At 39.1% G+C, this 19434-nt stretch overlaps 1 protein-coding gene and 1 long non-coding RNA gene across 2 annotated transcripts in view; one reads left to right on the top strand and one right to left on the bottom strand.

Annotated features, from left to right (window-relative positions):
* Positions 1-4488, bottom strand: part of DOK6 (docking protein 6) — a 253203-nt gene extending 248715 nt beyond the window's left edge. The window contains exon 1 of the mRNA XM_086893825.1: positions 4145-4488. Within this exon, the coding sequence (XP_086749951.1) occupies positions 4145-4210 (66 nt within the window). The 5' untranslated portion in view covers positions 4211-4488. The remainder of the gene's footprint in view (positions 1-4144) is intronic.
* Positions 4489-10640: 6152 nt separating this feature from the next.
* LOC147655520 (uncharacterized) lies at positions 10641-15389 on the top strand. Its single transcript, XR_015288265.1, has 2 exons — positions 10641-12941; positions 14344-15389. It is a non-coding gene; the product is annotated as an uncharacterized LOC147655520 (long non-coding RNA).
* Positions 15390-19434: the final 4045 nt, after the last annotated feature.

Here is a 19434-nt window from a genome sequence, read left to right as displayed (position 1 = left end):
ACAGCCAGTGCAGTACAAAATTGTGTCATATGAATTTTAATGTGACACAAGTATGAAAGATTCCAAAAGAACAAAGGCAGCACAGTCCCGTTTCACACTACACAAATGACCTATTCTGATCTGAGCAGCACACCACATTACAATCAAATTTATTTCAAAGAAGGGTCACACCGGTCAAATGTAATGGCTGCAAGAATGAGTATTTCCTTTATGTAGTATTAGAGAAAAGCAAAATATCAAACAATGCAGGAATGCCAGGGCACTGTAAAGAAAAGCATATTTAGGCTGCAGGGAAACAGATTTTATAAAGATGTTTTAATTACTCCCATCCTCAATGACTACAGTTTCTAAGTTTCAAAGACACTGTGATACCTTGATGAAGATATGACGGATACACATAAGCTTGCCTACTACATAGCCTTTAACATATATTTGATATTTCAAGGCCCCAGAGAAAAGTTTCATGTACAGTTCATGCCTAACAAAAGTGAGGAGACAGGCTAAGTGGTCAGACTGGCTGGATGTCTCTTCGATTCTGGCCTGGAATCTCCACTGCAGAAACCATGATATTCCCAGAGTCAGAATACAAAAACAGAGAGGCTGGTAAAACTCCTCAGCTGACCATCCAACCTTACAACAAAAGCAGTTTTAACATTGTAAAGGTATCAGAACAATGAGGTCTACTGGAAAATACTGGACTGTCAGAAGAATATACCATTCAATTTACTTATTAATGAATTTCTGTAAACAAACACTTCAAGATTACACTGAAAAAAGCAGGCAAAATAGAAGTTAATGATCAAGTATCACTAAACAAAAAAGTAAGGACAAATTCTCGCAGTTCTTCTGGCCATGTATTTCCATCAAGATTTAGGCATCATTTTTGTCTTCAAATCACTTTTCTGAACAGAATCAATGACTGAAGGGGAAAACAGCTTGAGTCCTGACTTCATGAATACTGTGGATAGAATTTGAAGGTATTTAGGAAGTAGACAGACAAGGTAACAAGTACTTAAAGCAAGGTATCGGTGTAAAACGGCAGAAGTAAACATTACACCTTGTTAAAAAAAAATAAAAAAATAAAGATTCCTTCTTTACAATCAGATTAAGATTTACTACTTGGGTTTTTGGAAATTAAATTCTTGAAAAAGTAAATTCTACCAGAAAATTCTCTCCAAATGAAAGCTTTTTGTTGAGGGTTTGTTTTTCTTTTTTTCAATAAAATGAAAACATACTATTGAAGTATCTTCCACTTGATTCCTAGCCAGGGCTCCCTCAGTCACAAAACAGAATAAAAGCTGAATTGGAAGAATTTCCGTAATGAATTGGCTAGCAGCCTAAAAGTTAGAATTAGTTTTATTGCCCAAGTCTAGCACTTAAATTGGTATTAGACACCTCAGCTCTCCAAGTTTTAATCAATCTGCTTTTCAGGAGACGTTGAAATATTCAAAGAATGTAGACTATTATAACAAAAAAAAAAACAACTACCCTAGTAACTTCCAGTGTGTAAGAATGAAACACAACTAGCAAGAGATAAAATTCTACTGCCATATCTAAAAATTATCTTAGCCATAGTTTCCAGAACTCATAGCTCTCTTCCCTCTTTTCAGTATTTTTGGAGGTTAAAAACATTCATTTGCTAGCAGACATTTATATCCCCGAAAACTGATATATTCACCTACATTATGGTGGCTCCAGTGTAAGTCATTAAGGTTTGGACTTGGAGACAGACATAAAGAAAAAAAAGACAAACCTTTAATGTTTCACTGAGTGAATAAAAATTGCATTAATTTAGATATTCAATCACAAGAATCCAATTAGCTATGGATATATACACACAAATTCATACCTTTCAACCATCACACTCATTTGAATTTTGATGCTATTTTCTATAAAATATAATCCCTTTTAAATTGTATTAAATAGATTTATTCAGATGTGCATTTCCATATGTCATATTTAAGCTTATACTACCACCTGCCTGAGGCTGTACAGTCTGAATTGTCACCCTCACACACAAGTAGGAGAAAATCCTCCACAGACACCATATGAACTATTTCCCTTCTGCTTAGTGTAGCAGTATGATAATCATTACAACCATGGAAAATATCCGTGCAAAAAAAAAGTTTTATGTGTCCCTCTTAAAAAAATCTGATTAACATCTTCAAAACAAAATATTCAATTTACATAAGATATTCTGCAATGAAATATCACTCTCTTCACAATTTTTTTTACACAAGTCAGCAAGTATCATCCGAGATTACTGTGATGTGAACTCTACATTTGTTGCACATAAGCCATAGACATAGGTATATAAAAGTATTTGCATATACATAATTTCACACTTAAAGGACACTCGAGATGGCTTCAAATTCAGATTTGCAAACCAAATAGATTAACTCTGCTTCCAACTACTAACATCAAGGTGATGGAATACCATCATCTCTCTGCTTTGTGTTGGGCCCATCCAATAACACTGCTGAGCAGGGGAAAAACTGATCAGCAAAGGTTAAGCAGAGGACTGCCAGAAACAAACTAACGCTTAGAAATTGTTTCTTCAGATAAGATTAATGCTTGACTGATGCACAGAGTGACTTTGGGGTTGCAAAATCATTAATAAGAGCATCCACTCTCTTTGGATTTACACCGTCTCTCAAACATTTGTAGTTGAGGCTATTAATGGTTTGGACCAAACTTTCCTGTGCTCTTCTGGAATTAACAGCCCTGCCAAGTCACCAAAGGTCAATTTATGATTAGTGTCCCACCATCCTGCACGCTGTGTCTGCAAGCAATGCACAGCATCTGTGGGGGGAAGGGAGAGAGGAGGAGGAGGAGATAAATATTAGCACCGTGCTAAGCTCACAGAGCACGACTCGGAGGAGGGCACATTTCACACGGTCCCTGCTGCTGGGTTTCAGGGGAAGCAGGGACCACCTCCCTGGAAGGGAGAGCTGGTAAAGACCCTGCACTTTTCTGCACACCTGAAGAAAAACTGAAAGAGGGAACACAAAGAACCTCAGACCTCCTCCCAGCGTCAGGCCAAGATGGACTTGGACCTTTCCGGATTATTGGCAACATCAGTAGCTGTGCAAGCAAGCAGTCCTGCTCTCTCACAAAGGGTAGGAGACAGACCAAACCGATGATTCCCGGGATCGACTGAAGTTTAGAAAATCTTGACCTCTGCACACACTCTGCTCCAACTTCACTGCCTTTTCAAGATTTGATGCACCCCTTCACAGAAACTGCCCACGGCCAATGCGATAGCACACACGGTGTCGCTGAGCATCCCGGTGGGCACCGCGAACAGCCACCCTCACCTAAGAGACTGCCCCTAGCTTTTATCACCGTCAGCCTCTGCATCTGCCTTTAGGTTCATGAGGCTGTCGCCCCGTTGCCTCCCTGTCCACCCACGGTGAGCCGCAGGCTCCCAGTCCCCAGTCCCCCGTGCCCTAGGGCAGAGCACCATCACACCTCCACGCCCGCTTTTCTCTGTTCCTCTGGTACTCCGGTACCAGCAGAGTGTTCTCTGACCCTGCCCTGATTGAAAACATCCCTCTCCGAAATGGGAGGGAGAGAGGGAGTATCTGTACACAAAGTTTACAGCTCCTGCCTGCGCCTTCCTCTCCCCACCCAAGCCCTTGCCGGAGGCAGCAAGGCGAGGGACAGGGGAGCGCAGGGGCGGCCAAAGGGGAGTGTCAGCCCCGGCCTGGGTTGGGGTACTGGAGGAGGACGGGGGCACGGGGCGCAGCTTTTCGCGGACAGTGACTCTGGCTGAGATCGAAGGAGGAGCGGCGCCTTCCCGGAGAGGAGAGCAGCCGGCTCTCTCCGAGGCGCAAGGGCAGAGCATCCCCACCGACCCCTCCGGAGCTTGGAGAGAAGTCCAAGCCCCGGCAGCGGTAGCAGCACCAGCGGTAGCAGCACCAGAGGCAGCCCCAGCAGCAGCAGCAGCCCCGGCAGCAGCAGCCCCAGCAGCAGCAGCAGCAGCCCCAGCAGCAGCCCCAGCAGCAGCACTAGCAGCAGCAGGTCGCCGCGCCCCACGCTGGCGGCCCCGGCCCGGGGCACCACCGCCCCCCAGGCCGACGAGGCGACACCCGGCGCCTCGCCCCCACCCCGGCCAGGGCCGGCGAAGGGAGAAAGAACTCACCCCCAGCTTCCTGCTGCGGATTTTTACGTAGCCCTGCTTGACTATATCGTTAAAGTTGGAGGCCATGGCAAGCGCTGCCTGCTTCCTCCCCTCCGCGCCCGGAGTCCTCCTCCGCCTCCGCCGCCGTCGCCTCCTCCTCCTCCTCCTCCTCTCCCGGGCCCTCCCGGGTGCCGCCGGCCGCTGGCTCCAGAGGCGCTTCTGGCATCCAGGCAGCGGCAGCCGCCGCGCTCCGCTCCTCGCTCGGCTCCGCACCGCCCCGCCAGGCGGGTGGCGGCCGCTCCGCCCCGCTCCGCTCCTCCGCCGGCCCCTCGCTGCCCTGCCCCGCTCCGCACCGCTCCGCCCGGCGCTGGCTTCGCGGCTGCCCGCGCCTACGGCCGGGAGCGGGCGGGCGGCGGGCGGGGCGGGGCGGAGCGGGGACACCGCCCCCGGCGCCGCGGCCGCGGAGCCCGCCCCCAGCGCCGGCACTGCCCCCCGCCCCCCGCCCCCCGCCCCCCGCCCCCCGCCGGGGCCCGCTGAGGGGGCGCGGGCCGCCTCGGGCCGGCGGAGCGCGGGCACCGCACGGGAACCGCACGGGCACCGCACGGGGCCGAGGGCGGGTGCTCTCCTCGGCTGCCCCGGTGTTGTCCGCTTTTCTCCAGGCTGGCGGATGGCAGCGGCCGCGGCATCCCCGGCTCCGGTGGCAGATCCCTTGGGAAGCACGGCCCGGGAGGGCATCTTTCGGTCTCTTGCATTCAGGAAGCCGAGTAGACGCCCAGCAGCAAACGCGGAACTGTTGTGTCAGTACAACAAACTTAATGAAACAAATATCTAAGCAACAGAAGTGAAGGAAGAAAAAGAAAAAAAAAAAAAGAAAAAGAAAAAGAAAAGGCTTAAGTCCATCTGAAGTTGAAAAATCAGTTGTCACACACAGGCTTTCTGTGCTCTCCACAAAGATGATCATGTGTTTAATTACTGCTCACTGAGATGGACCCAGCAGAAGAATGACTTCCGAAGAAAACATTTTCGGAGACATTAGGAAGGGAAAGAAAACGAGGAAATTGTGTTTGATTTAATTACATGTAAAATAGAGATGAACAAGAGTGGACCTAAGCTGCTTGAGGAAGAAAAACTACAGATACATGGGATTGACAAGATAGTGCATGACTATTGTTACGTAAAGTTGTACTCAATAAACTCTTTCAGTGGAAAAAGTCTGGTTGGTGTGATAAACTTAACGAAAGCTTCATGTGCTCTTTTGCTGGATACCTACATTCTACTGCACCATTGCCCTGAAGTTTTCTGAAAGAGGAATTTGAAGTATGCGGTGTGCTGCAGGCTGAGGTGATGGAATGTAATTCTATAGCTGAAAATTTGTTAGATTTATTTCTGATTTTCAAAATCAATAGACAGCATTAGAGATTAGCCTTGCAGCAAATAGGAAAGATACCTAGAAAACCTAGAAAAATTATTACAGTGCTGGGGTGATGGAATTATAAGGAAAAAGTTTGTAACTTTATAAAACTACCTGGAGCACTGCATCCAGCTCTGGAGCACTTAGCATAGAGAAGACATGTTAGAGAGGTCCAGAGGAGGCCCATGAACATGACCAGAGGGATGGAAAATCTGTCCTATGAAGAACGGCAGAGACAGTAGGGGTTGTTCAGCCTGGGGAAGGGAAGGCTTCTGGGCCACCTTGCAGTAATCTTCCAGTTCCTAAAGGGTACTACTGGGTACAAAATTATTTTTGCTAGTCCACTATCAACTGTGCTTGGTATCCCATTTGAAAATAACAAAACAAAACAGAATCTTAACATTTGGATCTTGCATCTTCATTGACTGCTTTTAGCTTTACATTCAAGTCTAATGAGTGTGAAAATTACAATACTATGCCAAGAGAATTCCTTCTCCCAATAATAGCCCTTATTATTTGTTCCCAATCTTTTTTCCATAATTAAATAGCAATTAGTGAAGCACATGGAAGTTTACCTATCCATTTATTTTCTAGCAACCCAGTTGCCAATTATAGAAACTTTGGAACAACTTCTAGAAACAGAGATTCTGCATTATTTTTATCCAAACAAAAATTTCTATATAATTATGCACTTTTAAAGATACGGTCATCCAAAGGAATAGAGAAAAATACTCATACCCTATTAAAATTGTGGCTTCCTTGGTATTTCCAATGAAATGTCAAAAGGATGAGTTTGAACTCCTACTTTTGGGCAGAATATTACTTCCTCCTTAATTTCTTTTTTAAAGATATTCCAAATCAGAATATTCAGTGATTTTAGAGAGAAAACTGGCATATGCCTCCAAGAGAATTCTTTTAAGACACCTTACCACATATTAAACAAAAGCTTTGTTCAAGACGAGACTAGTGATTGTTTAAAGTACAGAAAGCTCTTGAAGGATCAAAAAGGAGAGGAACATTTCCTTTCAATTGCCAACCAGAAAAGTACATAATCCTATTCAATTAACTGACAAAAAGACATTTTCCTTACAGATTAACCCTGAATGATTTGTAAGTTTGTAGAACTGGTTTCACATGCAGCATGCAGTCCCTGCCCCCCTCTTCACTACCTCTCAGCTACACAAAAATGGACTTGTAGGATGTGAGAAAAATGTGTGTTCCTTTCGCAAACAGAGATGGAACTAATAATTTTCTATTTTATTTTTTTTTAAAAAGATTTTTCTGTTTATCATTCAGAAAGAACAGCAATTTCAGAACACACAACATTCCTGGGCACTTTTTAGTTTTCCAGTTTCTGCAGTAAGGATATAGCAGAATTTGTGTCACCTCCCTAACATGCATGTCATGTCAGAACTCTATAGTGGAAAATTTCTTGCCAATGAAATTGAAAATAGTGCTATATTTCCAAACCTAATCATCCTTTTGTTCCTGAGTATATTGTTTTGTCATATAACATGCATGGAAAATTGTTTTGATTTATAATAATCATATAGCTAATAGTAATTTTCAACAGATTTTTCTCCAATTACTTATTATTGTTTCTGTATTTTTCTTTAAAATCCATGTATGAATTGCATTGTTATTACTTGTTTTCTTATAACAAAATACAACAAAAATACTATAAAAGATTAGCAAAATATGTGTAAAATACAAAGCACTTTCATTCTACAGTCTCCAGAGTGTAAATTAACCAGCCTGAGCTTATAAAGTGATTGGTCTGGTATTTATTTTAGGCTGCTTTGGATAGCACCAGACAGAATGATCAAATATTAATTTGCATATGAGTCCCATGGGCAGCTTGGGGCACAAATGCATAGCAAGGCCACTCTGAATCACAGGAATACAGACAAACTGTCTTGTTACTTCCCCACAAAAACACTCTTGTCTGTGTTTCACATGCATACGTTGTATTTGCTGAGAAAGTCACATCTTATGAAGGAAGATTCCTCAAAGCATTCACCCCAAATGCTCTATCTCTTCAGAAATCTCAGGAAGTCAAATGGTTTCAGAAACTCAACAGGTACAAACTCAGTGGGCAGTGCCAGGGAAGACAGAGTGATTCCTTCTGAAGAATACATTGCCATGAATAAATACCTTATATATTTGCAAAAATATGATGGTTTTTTATATGGCTGCTGCTGTGAAATCATCATTTGGAAAGGGAAATGATTCAGCAGGTAATCAAGTCACAAATTACTTCAAGCAGAGAAGTTAATTTCTGATCTACCTAACATAAGTGCAATCAAATATAATACTATTTTGGACAGACAATATGTATTGCTGTTTGCCTCTGACAGAAAGTAATTAATTTGAATGAAATTATCTTCACCTGTGCTTACTTGATAAAATGAACAAATTTAGGCAGTATATTTTTTAAATCTGAAATTATATGTCCACTGTTTGTGAATTATTCACATTCATGAATAATTTTCCAGTGATGGTTATCAGTGTTTAAAGTTTCTGGCCAGGGTGGACTTTTACCACACTTGCCAAAGAGGAGCACAAAGAGATCCTCTCAATTTCTAGCTGTTTCTCACTCTGCTTACCTGACCAAATACCAGCTGAGACTAAATGAAAGCTTTGGTTAAAAGTTTATCAGGGAATGGAAGTTAGTATTTATTCAAGACACCCAATAAAAAAAAAAACAACATGTTTTCACCTAAAGCTGTTTCCAATCTAAAATAAACAGTCATTTTTATTATGATAATAGAAATTTGCATAGGCAATACCAAGAAAGAAACATGAGCTAATGTATTATTAATGTGTTGAAAGCCTACCTTCAGCTAGGCTTCAGACAATTATTTTGCTCCAACCATAAATCACATACTAACCAGAGTCCTTTGTGAACTAGCATGAAATATAAATCATGTAGATAGACAATATTAAAAAACTATTGTTTTCCATGGGCATTATAAAAACCAAAGCCATTAGTTCCTGCATGAAACCGCATACATATTTATTACTGGCTTTCTATCCAGAACAATTGTACCTGGTTTTTTATCCCCAAACTATGGGGTAGACACGAAGGTTTATATCTTACCCTGTTGCTCCTGACTGATATCAGAAAGGTAAACTTTATAAAGTCTCTCCTAGTTTTTAGAGTGATATATTATAGCTGATTTATCTGGTTTTAGAGATCAAAAAATAAAGTATTTTCATCTCTGCTTTTCTATCAGAGGGCCAGTAAGAGTAAAAATCTCTGCTTCTCCAAGACTTCAACTTTGGATACAAATCATAATTTATGCTTTTATCACTTTGCCCCAAACCAAGAAGTACTGTGGGCATGATTGGACCCCCTGTGACTCTGTGGGAAAACTATCTTTGTCTTGGCAGATGTTCTCTCTTGGAGGTAACTGCATCAGCCAGAGGCATTCCTTTCCCCAGATATCTGCCTCAGTCCGATTTTGGAGAGCAACACCCTGCAGCAGTGGTATTAGAAGAATTTGTATACTGACTTTATCATAAAGGGTTTAGGCTGATATATTTGACCATGAAGTGAAATATCCAAGAGTAAGGTACTGTGCTTATGCTTGTGGGGAAATAATGTTTCAAATTAAGGCAGCTAAATCTTAGGCAACCCATTAGACTAATCCCCTTTCAAAAAAAATATAGCTATAAAAACATTAATTTTCTGACTGGCTTCTGCCAATTTCTAAACATGAAACATGGTGAATAGCACATAAGCTTTCTATTTAAAATAATATATTTGGCATTTTACCTAAAATACTCCAATAATCTTCAGAAACAGCTCCATTAAAACTTTTAAGGAATGAAATCCCATATAAAGCATAGAAAGTATTATTTTCCATTATAATTACATTAAAAGACTTGAAGGTTAAAACTTAGCTAAGTGCACTTGAGATTTAAGACAAACTTGAATTCGAATTCATCCAAGATTTCTAGCGTGTCTGCCATGAGAAGTCCTGCATTAAAAATATTCTACCTATTTACTACCTTTCTTTGTATTTTGTATGGTTTTCTAGTCTATAAATGGTCAGAGTTATAGTCTGTTAATGAAAAGAACTGCAGGATCAAGAACTACCAAATGCATTCTAAGCATATTCTTTTCCTACCATCCCTCCTATCTTACAGGGAAGTTATTATATTTGATTGTCCTTTCTGGTTTTCCTCCAATTCTATCCTCTCAGGTAGCATTTCAACCTGGTCTTGTGACTGAGTCTTCAAAAAGATAAATTTCATTGCAAGCTAAACCATGTGATATTGAGAAAGAGAATGAATGTAGAAAAGAGGTCTATTCACTTTATATTTCTTTTAATAGAAAGAACAAGGTTTTATGAATGTGTGTACAGAAATATGCACAAGGGAAAAAAAAGCAGCCTACACCAAAGAATGTGGAAATGAAGAAGTAGGATAGAAATGCAAGAACCTTAAGAATGAGGAGAAAAGGGAATGACACAAGGAAGTCTCTCAGTGCCCAATTTCACAAGTTAAGTCTTCCAAAACACAAGCGAAAGCTGGGACAGTATATCTTAGCATATTTTTGTCTTAGACTTGACCCATCCTTACCCCTTCTTACCTATTTCTGTGAGAGAAGACAGCAAGAGCCTGAGAAAATAGGAGAAAGATAGATCTGACTTAAATTCAAAGGAGATTTCAACTTGACCTGACAAAAAGAGAAGTGTAATCTAGCCAAAAACACTGAGGAACAAAATGTGGCTATTGTTAAATATAGCCTTCATCACAAATTTTGTTGCCTTTTTCTTCTTCTGTACTTTTTGCTATATTGTTGCAACTCCATGTTTTAAGGAAACTGTGTTCTTATAGCCTCAATTTTGTCTGTTGGGAAAGCTGACTCTTGGCAGTGATATGCAAACTAATGTATTTCATTATGACAGCTGTGGAGAGTTTATTGTTGAGATACAGGACTTCAAATGTTTTAATATCCAGCTTTTATCCATAGTGCTCCAAAATATCCAAGCTTGTGCTTCCACTTGTAACGTTATACCAGCTGGGAGGTGCCACTGTGGAGATCTGAGAGAGAGAAATTAACCAGAGTTGTGTAGGAAAGCTTTGGATGTGCAGGAAGGTACCGGGAAGCATGTCGAAGTAGGAACCATCCTTGGGAGTATGCACAGGATCCTTGTGCAACTTGACACAGCCTTGCAGGCTGACCAGGCTGGTGGGAGTAAGAAAAACTGAAAGGTGGGTAGTAGCTTAGAAATTCTGTGAAAACTGATGCCAGGTAAAGAACACAGACTGTGACTTGGCTTGTCAGTAAGGGAAGGCAAAAAAAGGTTCAACTATCACATATTCAGCATTGCACTTACCTTCCAGCCAATCCTTATGATCATACTTCTGGACTACACACAGCATGAGTTTCTTATGTCCAAGTGCTGCAGGAGACAGTGGTAAGATGTAATACTAAGACCAGGATGTCTAATAAGGAGAAAAATCACGTATTTCTAGAAGTTCAGAGTTCACTGGTTTTGTACACAAAATGGCTTATTTAAAACCCAGCTGCACTGACAGTGCACCAGCTCCTAACACTGCAAGCAGCCCCTGCAGCAGAGAAAGGTGTCTGGATGCACAACTTTCCCAGGTACTTGCAGCCTTCACTAAGAGTGAAGAGAAAAAAGTCAAAAAGAGTGGTCCTGATGGATATCACATATTTCAGAATATAGCAGTATTAGTTGTAGTGGAAGAGGCAAATCTCATTGGGTTCACTGCCTCATTATTTACTTTACCACAAAACTTAGTGAAGCTTTTGAGAGCAGGGTGAGGCACCTCCTTCAGGCAAGTGTAAAAACCTACTGCTTATAAACCTTTGTTTGTCTGAGAACATCCTGGGTAACCCTACCCCAAACCCGTGCATACTCCACTGCTGTATCTGACTGACTCTAGCAAATGGATATCAGATTTGCAGAGACATTCTGTGGTAGCTGTCAGTACCTGTAACTTTCACAGGACAAGACTGGGACTCACAGAAGTATGAGCTAATAAGGAGGTCTAACTTTCATAGGAATGGACCAAAATCTGGGGATTGCACTGCATTTGTATAATGCTGAACAGGGCTGTACTTTCAAATGCAGAGAGAAACCAAGCATCATTCTTCTGAAGTCTGAGGAATCATGATTGCAGTCTGCATTTTCCCTGCGCTGACATTGGCTTGCTCCACTCTGCACAACCCCAGCAATTCCAGCTTGGGTCCTTTGTGTGGGTAGATGGGGAGTGGCAGGAGGGAAAATCTATTTCAGTCTTCACAGCCATGTGCTTTTTCCACTGGAAGTGGAGCTGTTCTTAATGTGTTACCAAATCATCGTTCCTCACCCTCCATTGCCTACAATATCAGGTAGAGTAGGCGCTAGGCACCCCTTCAGGGAATGCACTGTGTAAAACATAAATATTTCCCTACTTATCTTCAATCACATATGTGTATGACTTCACAGCTTAATCTTACCTGAATACCTTTGGATCAATATGAATATCACGGATTTTCTGTAACTCCTTAGAAGTATTAAGGCATTGTGTACAAGGCTAATTTCCAGTCCTTTGTCCTTTAAGGTTAATACTTATTACTATTTTATTGTAGTTAATGTAATTTTTTCCCTGTATAGAGCAGTTTAAGCTGCAGCTTGAGAAAATGGATGGACATTATTTTGAAAAATTGGAATTTATGATTTTTTTTCTAGGTCAAATAGTTCAAAAAAGGCTTTTCAGATGAGATAATTTTTCTCTGAAAAATTGCTCTCTTATCACATTTGAAAAAAAAATGTGACATTTTAGGCTGAATGAGAAAATCTTCTCTAGCATGCATTCATTTACCTCTAAATGTACGTGTTAGGATGTGTTCATGCACAATAAATGTAGGGTCCAAAGTGTAACTTATAATAGAACTGTTATCTGCTCTCCTGCCCTAACAGTGCAATAAAGCTCTTGTGTATGTCTGTAAAATGGAGTTAAACATTTCATGAATGTTTAAATATCATCCAGGAATCCATCAGTGTCTGACTTATTTGACCGCAATTTTTTTGTTGTTGTTTTTTTTATAGCTTCAATTTAGTTATACAGACCTGGGTACCTAACTCATTCTTTTGTTCCAAAGACAGTAATTTTAAAGGAGTACTGTCCACGAACCTACCAGTTTGAAGGACTAAATGTATTTTCAGGCAACTGTAATAATTTGATAGAAGTTTCTGAGTTGACCATTTCTGACTGTCAGATATGCTATTACTTGCCTATCATCTTTTATTAGAAGGTGATTTTAATGTTTGCTCTCTGCTGCCTGTATTTTCCTTTCTTTTTTTTTACTACAGATGATCCAAGTTTTACCTTTAAAATATGACAGACTATTTTAACCAGGAACCAGTGTTATTATTAATTTCAAAGGTGAGATAACTGCAACTATTACACAATTTCCAGTAGCTATTATTTTTATTGAAAACAGAGATCATTTTCTTCCTCCTATGAATCTGAAATTTGTGTTGTAAGACCAGCACTTTCTGGAATTACTCGTTTTCTGGAAGGCATTTTTAGCTAGAAAATATTTATTAATTAAAATCTGATACTCTTTTATAGTCCCCAGCTTGTTAATTTTAAAGATACTGAATAAGTTTCCTACAAATAGCATATTTCTTCCATCCCCCGTGAAGGCCATGGCATTTGAAATGGCAACAATCACCATGATGGTTAGGTATCTGCCAAGATTAAAAAGAAGGGGAACTTAAAACAAGGCTTTTGAATTACATCACTCTTGAACTTTTCCCCGAATTCAATAAATAGATATTAATAGTGAGTATGAGATTGTAGGTGATGTTTTCAGAGCTTAGTGGGCAGTTGAACAACCCTAAGTGTTGGTGACATAATAACCTTAGCAACTTGATGATATTACATTGAAAAGATCCCAATTAATTCTTCATAGTTTTACTGATTCCATTCCTGACTGGTCACATTCAGATTATTAAGGAAAACAACAACAGAAAGCCACCTAAGTAGAAATTAAGTGGAAAATTCATCATTCTCTCTCCTTAGAATCCAAAAAGTTTCTTGTTTACTTTCTGTACTTTAACAGAGACCAGAAAAGAGGGTCATATAAACTCCATAAATATCATTTTGGTCAAACCTTTGAAGAAAGACCTTCAGCTACATTCAGTGTATTTTTTATATCTTATTTAATATTCCTTTTTTAGGAGTATTATTTAATACATTAAGTTATCAATATTACTTGCTACACACATGCACAAAAATATTAACTATAGATCAGCTTTGATTGTAATGGCTTTACTATTATTACAGCTAAGTCTTATATTTCACTTCCAATTAAAAACATGTCTCACAACCAATAACCTTCTACCTTTGCCAAGATACTATGTTTGGGGATTTTTTTTTATTTTAAACTTAACCAGCAAATTCACTACTATTTATTACTAGGGAGTCTGGTACTCGGAATAGTTTCTGTAGATAAGTATGTTTACAGGAAATTACCTTCTAATAATAAATAGATAATAATAAAACATCATAGGCCTCTGAAACTAAAACTTCCCTCCTCTGGAATATGAAAACTTCCAATTTAGGTCTACAGTATGTAATTGGTAAAGGCAGGTTTGACACACTTGCTTCACTCTAACACCATGCTTTTACTGTCATCACACCGTCCCAACCAATGAAGAAAAATGGAAAACAAAGTCTCCTTTTCATTCCTACACTGTTTAAAGGAAACTCAGTGAAATAATTTTATTACCTACTATTAGAAATACTGACTTTTTATTTATTTTTTTTTAAATGAGGGAAGGTGGAAGATAGCATCTTGACTGAGCCCAATAGAAGCAGCCAGAGATGAGGAAGTCATCGACAGTCCTAGGAAACTTCATGCCTCCACAAAGAGCTGGGTCACTGCAGAAGTGAGAAATACACAGTCTGTTCTTCAGCATTCCCCTACAAAACCAATGACATTAGGTTTTCTTAGAGAAGCTATGTGTAATCCCTTGGCATAGGAATGCCATCTGAAAACCATAAAAATATAAAACCTACTTTTATATCATCAGAAAGATGTACGGTGCTACGTGAAGCTAAGAAGAAAAACTCACCATTTCAAAATCTTCCAGGGGATACATTTGTTCTTTGCAGAGAGAGTGACCATAAGTTTTAATTGCTGGCATTTTTCATTCTAGGCTTTCTAAATCAAGCAGTGTCTAACAAGTATTCAATGACTACTGTGACATTAGATCAAATCTCTAAAAAAGGCAACAGAGGATCTCCTTTGAATACTCCTAAAAATTGCTTAAGATCATTGACATTAAACCAGCCAGGTGTTCAGAAAACCTAAATGGGGGTCCTCAGAGCAAAAAAAGAATCAAACCTTTGTTAGGATGTAGTCAGTGTGGTGTCAGAGGAAGGAATCTCTTTACACTTTCCTGTTTTCTTGTAAGGCATAAACAGTTTGGGCATTGCAAATGAATGAGCAGGTCCAACATATGTTCTTTTGCTGGTTTTCCTCTGGTCTTGTAAAAAAATTTGAAATGGTGTAAGCTGACTTTCTTCTTTTCATTGCACTTAATTTTGTGGTTCCTTCAATTTTTTTCCTTCTATTTAACAGTTATATAATTCTTTTACATAATTTTCCTGATGCATTTTAAACAAGCTATGCACTTAAGTATAGATTTATATGTCTGCATATATTTATGTGTATTAATACCTTCCTAAGAATCATGCCTTATTACAGCTCAGCCATGCAGCAGCAGGTGAAAATCTCTCTCTCTCTCTGTTCCACAGCATTTACAAAGCCCTGTAGTGCTCTACCATATCTCTTTCTAATAAACCTGTGCAGCTGGAGGCCTATTCTGCTATCACCAGTGTGTGTGATTGCATTTGGGTTTTGAGTGGGTTTAATGTATAACTTACAAAAAGATAATTCCACTTACATGCTGGAAAATGTGCAGTCCCTCATTTATGTCCTATGAAGGAAACTACTGAGGATTTTTACCTCATAAAATTTCCCTTTAGGTTATGAGATTTTTTTGCCTTGCATGTTTGCATAAGAAATAAACCTATTTTATAGAGATGCTTTTAGAAAGAGGGACCAAACAGGATGTCTTTTAATCTAGTGGCACTATTTTTTTTCAGATTTTCAATGCTTTTTTACTTGTTGGTTGATTTTTAATAGTGAATGACACATTCTTTCTTGTGTCAAGACCAGAGTTCAGAAAATCTTTTCCTGACTATTATAATAGCAGCTTGTTATAGCTTATATATTCAAAATGTCTGATGCTTTCCAGTTTGAAGTTTTCCAAAATGTCCACATTTCTGCTGTTTGCCGCAGACTGGGGAGCATGAATGGAGGAAATCTGTGAAGCTGACAAGACTGAGTTTCCTCTTTTTGTGGAATCACATTCACATTTGACTGAAGGTACAAAGAAATGAAATGTCTCTTCTCCTAATTTCTATTCTTCAGGAAAAAATCTTGTCTGTGTGCCAAATTCACCCTGGCACATTCCCAGACCAGGTTTATACTACTGCTGAGCAATGTATAAAGCAGCCACACCAAGCTGCCTGGAAGTACCCCATTACTGCAAAAGCAGGAGAAGGAAGAGAATTGAGAGATGGATATGGAGACATCAGAATTCAGATTGATTACACAGTCCTCAAACCACCTCTTTTCCAAAGTGCTTGGTAGTACAGCCTTTGGTTACTTGGCATACTATGGATTTTCATGGGGAGTTTTTGATTATCCTCGGACCATGTGCAATGACAGGGAGTTATACCTTGTGTTAACTTTGAAACATTTCACTCTGTAACCCGAATAACACAGGGATGATATGAGCAAATGAACACAAGCATTGGCTCATATTCACATTTTTAACAAGCCTTTGAAAAGGAACTCAGAACCAGTGCATCAGATACGGTGCAAAATGGTTTAATTATGATTTAAAAATTTTTGCATTTACCCTGCTTCTCTTTATAGTTTTACTACTAGGATTTTTTTCCAGTCACATTTTCCATGAAAAAGCACTCCAAATACTTCTTTTTCCAGTTTTTTCCCCCAGTGTGATGAGAGAACAAAAGCCCACTATTATTCTTCCAAAAATCCATAGGCAAAGGAAGTCAACAGGATATTAAAGTATGCATAAGAAATAGAAAAATTTCTTCTGAGATTTAGGGACTTGGGGAAAAATTTGAGATTTTAAGAGCTTCTGTTCATTCTCTGCTGCATCCATTCTAGATTGCATTTGCTTTAACCTCTGCCTACTTTCAAGAAGATCAAAGCACGAGCATTAGTTACCCTACTGCATAATTCAATTGAGCTTTACTTTGGAAGTATTTTAGCATGTACTGAACTCAATAGTATGAAAGAAGTGACCTCAAATCCCAATTTAAATGTGTCATTGGTCTGTTTAAACATAGAAGAAGACTCCCTGAAGTAACATGAAGGAATGTGAAAACAAAAGATTTCTTAATTTAACCTCTTTTTGTGTCTCTTACCTGTTACATGTTTTGACTTTAATACTGTACTAACCTAGAGCAAAGTGAAACTTGCACAGCAGTGTAGGTTAGTCTTAGCTACACAGTAGTACAATAAATCAGAAAAATGAGCATGGACTTTCATGTTCAAGGCCTGAAACTTTTCATTTCTCATTTTCATTCACATTTCTCAAGGTGAATGGTCAGAACAGAACAATTCACCTTTTTATGAACTTATGAAAAATGTATAACAAACTTTAAGAACTTCTTAAATGAAAATTTGGAAGTCTCTGTTCTCTTCTCTCTGTTCATTATGATTATATGATTTTAAAGCTTGTATTTAGATGCAATATCTATTTACTATGATAATTCAATATTATTTCCTACAAAGTAATGCAAAAAAGTGTTAGAAGTTTTGATAAAAATAAACATATTTTCTGATTATTTATTTTAAATACAGAAATTAAACTTTGGTGGAAAAAGTCTCTTAAGAATAACTACTGCACTTTTCACAAGAGAAAAATTGTTAAAAAAAGAGTTATGACCATCCCTACACAAAATAACAAAATTTTCCAAACAACTGATCTTTTAAAATTTTGATAAAATTTTAAATATTTCAATCATTGATAGCAAGTTGGGAAAATCAACCAACCCACCAACCAACCAACCAACCAACCAAAAAAATGCTACGTTCCAAAGACTTTCCTATCTTTCAAGTTTAACCATGATGTGCTCTTCATGCTAAGGAAAACTGAGAAAATGAGAATTTGATAGGTAAACTGAGTAGACCCTAACCAACAAAAACAATTCAGTCTTTCCAGATCCAAGAGCACAACCCTTCCAGTCTGTTGGATAAAACAAAAACTGGTATTTAATTTTTTTGGAGGTTGGGGTGAGAAAAAAGAGAACAATAAGTGAATTGCAATTAAATTGATTTGTTCAGTTAATTGAGCAACTTGGATAAGGATTCATTCCTATTTTTGTCTGGCATAGCTTATATTCATAGCAGCCTGCCAAGAACTGCAGGAATAAGCATTTATAATACAAAAATAAGATTGTTTATTTTCTTAATAAAAATGAACTGTCACTTTTTTATTTATATGATTATATGTAGACTGTATTGGTCTTTTTGAGATTGCAGTACCCTTTTAACATCCCTTTTAACATTTGGAGGTGGGAGGGACCTTGCAATGACTTAAATCTGAAACGGTGAAAGTAGACATGGAAAGCTCCCTGTTAGTGCCACTTAGGCATGCATTGTGGTGGAGCTGAACAGAAGAAGAACAGAAAACCTTAGATCAAGTAGATGGAAGAAGAATGCAAACTGCAACAGACACATCTTGTTGAGAAAGTATTCATAATATAATGTTAGGAGAAGTGAAAATCAGTACCATCTCACCACACCCTCAGAGAGGCCCACATTCCAAATTTGTCAATAAAAAAAAAAAGAGTTAACTGTCAGTGAATGTGAAGTCTGTCTGCAGCAGACAAGAGACATGGAACTGCTGAAGTGGAGATGTGCTCTCTGTCAGGTGTTACCACATTCAGACTCACCAGACATTCATCCAGGCAATGACAATGACTGCCAAGGTAACAAGAGACTCTCAACAAACCAACATGGAGTGAAATCTAAGCTGAAATTTTAATAATATTGAGGGCTTTGCAAAGGCTTCAGCAAAAGCATGCAATAAGTATACCATTATCTACTGGGTTGGATGGACATTTTGGGTGCTGCACTTCTTCAAATGGCAATTTGGTTTTGTTTCAAGCACAGTCCATGATGCCAGAGGTCTCTGTAACAAGAGAAATGGGCCTTGGCCCATAATTTGATGACAAAGACACAAGAACAAAAAGAAATTGCATGGAGGAGGGGGTTTATTGGGAGTACTAACTACAGCTGCTTTCGAAAGCCAAGTGTATTTCTGAGAGAAGTTGATAAGCATTGAAAGTAATTCTCTCTTTCTCAGTGGACCATCTTCTGTAAATTTGTTCATGTAACTCAGCTACAGACAAACTGTCCTGCAGATAGGGATTTAGTGTGTGCCTATAGAATAAGAGCAGTGGCACGTTATGAGAGAACCTATGTGACAGGCAAGCTGACCAGCACAGTTGGAGAAGGTAATTGCTTAAAAACAATACATGCTAATAATTTTTTTGCTGTGAAAGAGGAGCAGGGGGAGAGGTGAGAATGGTGAGTGGTTGGAGGGGAAAACTGAGGATGCCTTTTCTTTGCTAAATCTTTTTCTCCGTTTTTTTTTTTTTTTCTGTTTCTGTTTTGATCAATAGGACTTTAATACCACCTGGCATATCACAGCTATGATTCTCTGTTAATGTATTGTCTATTCCAAGTGCATTATACACGTAAATTAGATCTTTTAGACAAGACAGCAAGATTATCCATAGGACACTTTCTAGAAGAACCTTG

The sequence above is a fragment of the Cyanistes caeruleus genome, chromosome 1 (genome assembly GCF_971803275.1).
Source record: "Cyanistes caeruleus chromosome 1, bCyaCae1.hap1.1, whole genome shotgun sequence".
Taxonomy (NCBI): domain Eukaryota; kingdom Metazoa; phylum Chordata; class Aves; order Passeriformes; family Paridae; genus Cyanistes; species Cyanistes caeruleus.
The sequence above is the reverse complement of the archived record's forward strand: the minus strand, read 5'-3'. Positions and strand labels throughout refer to the sequence as shown.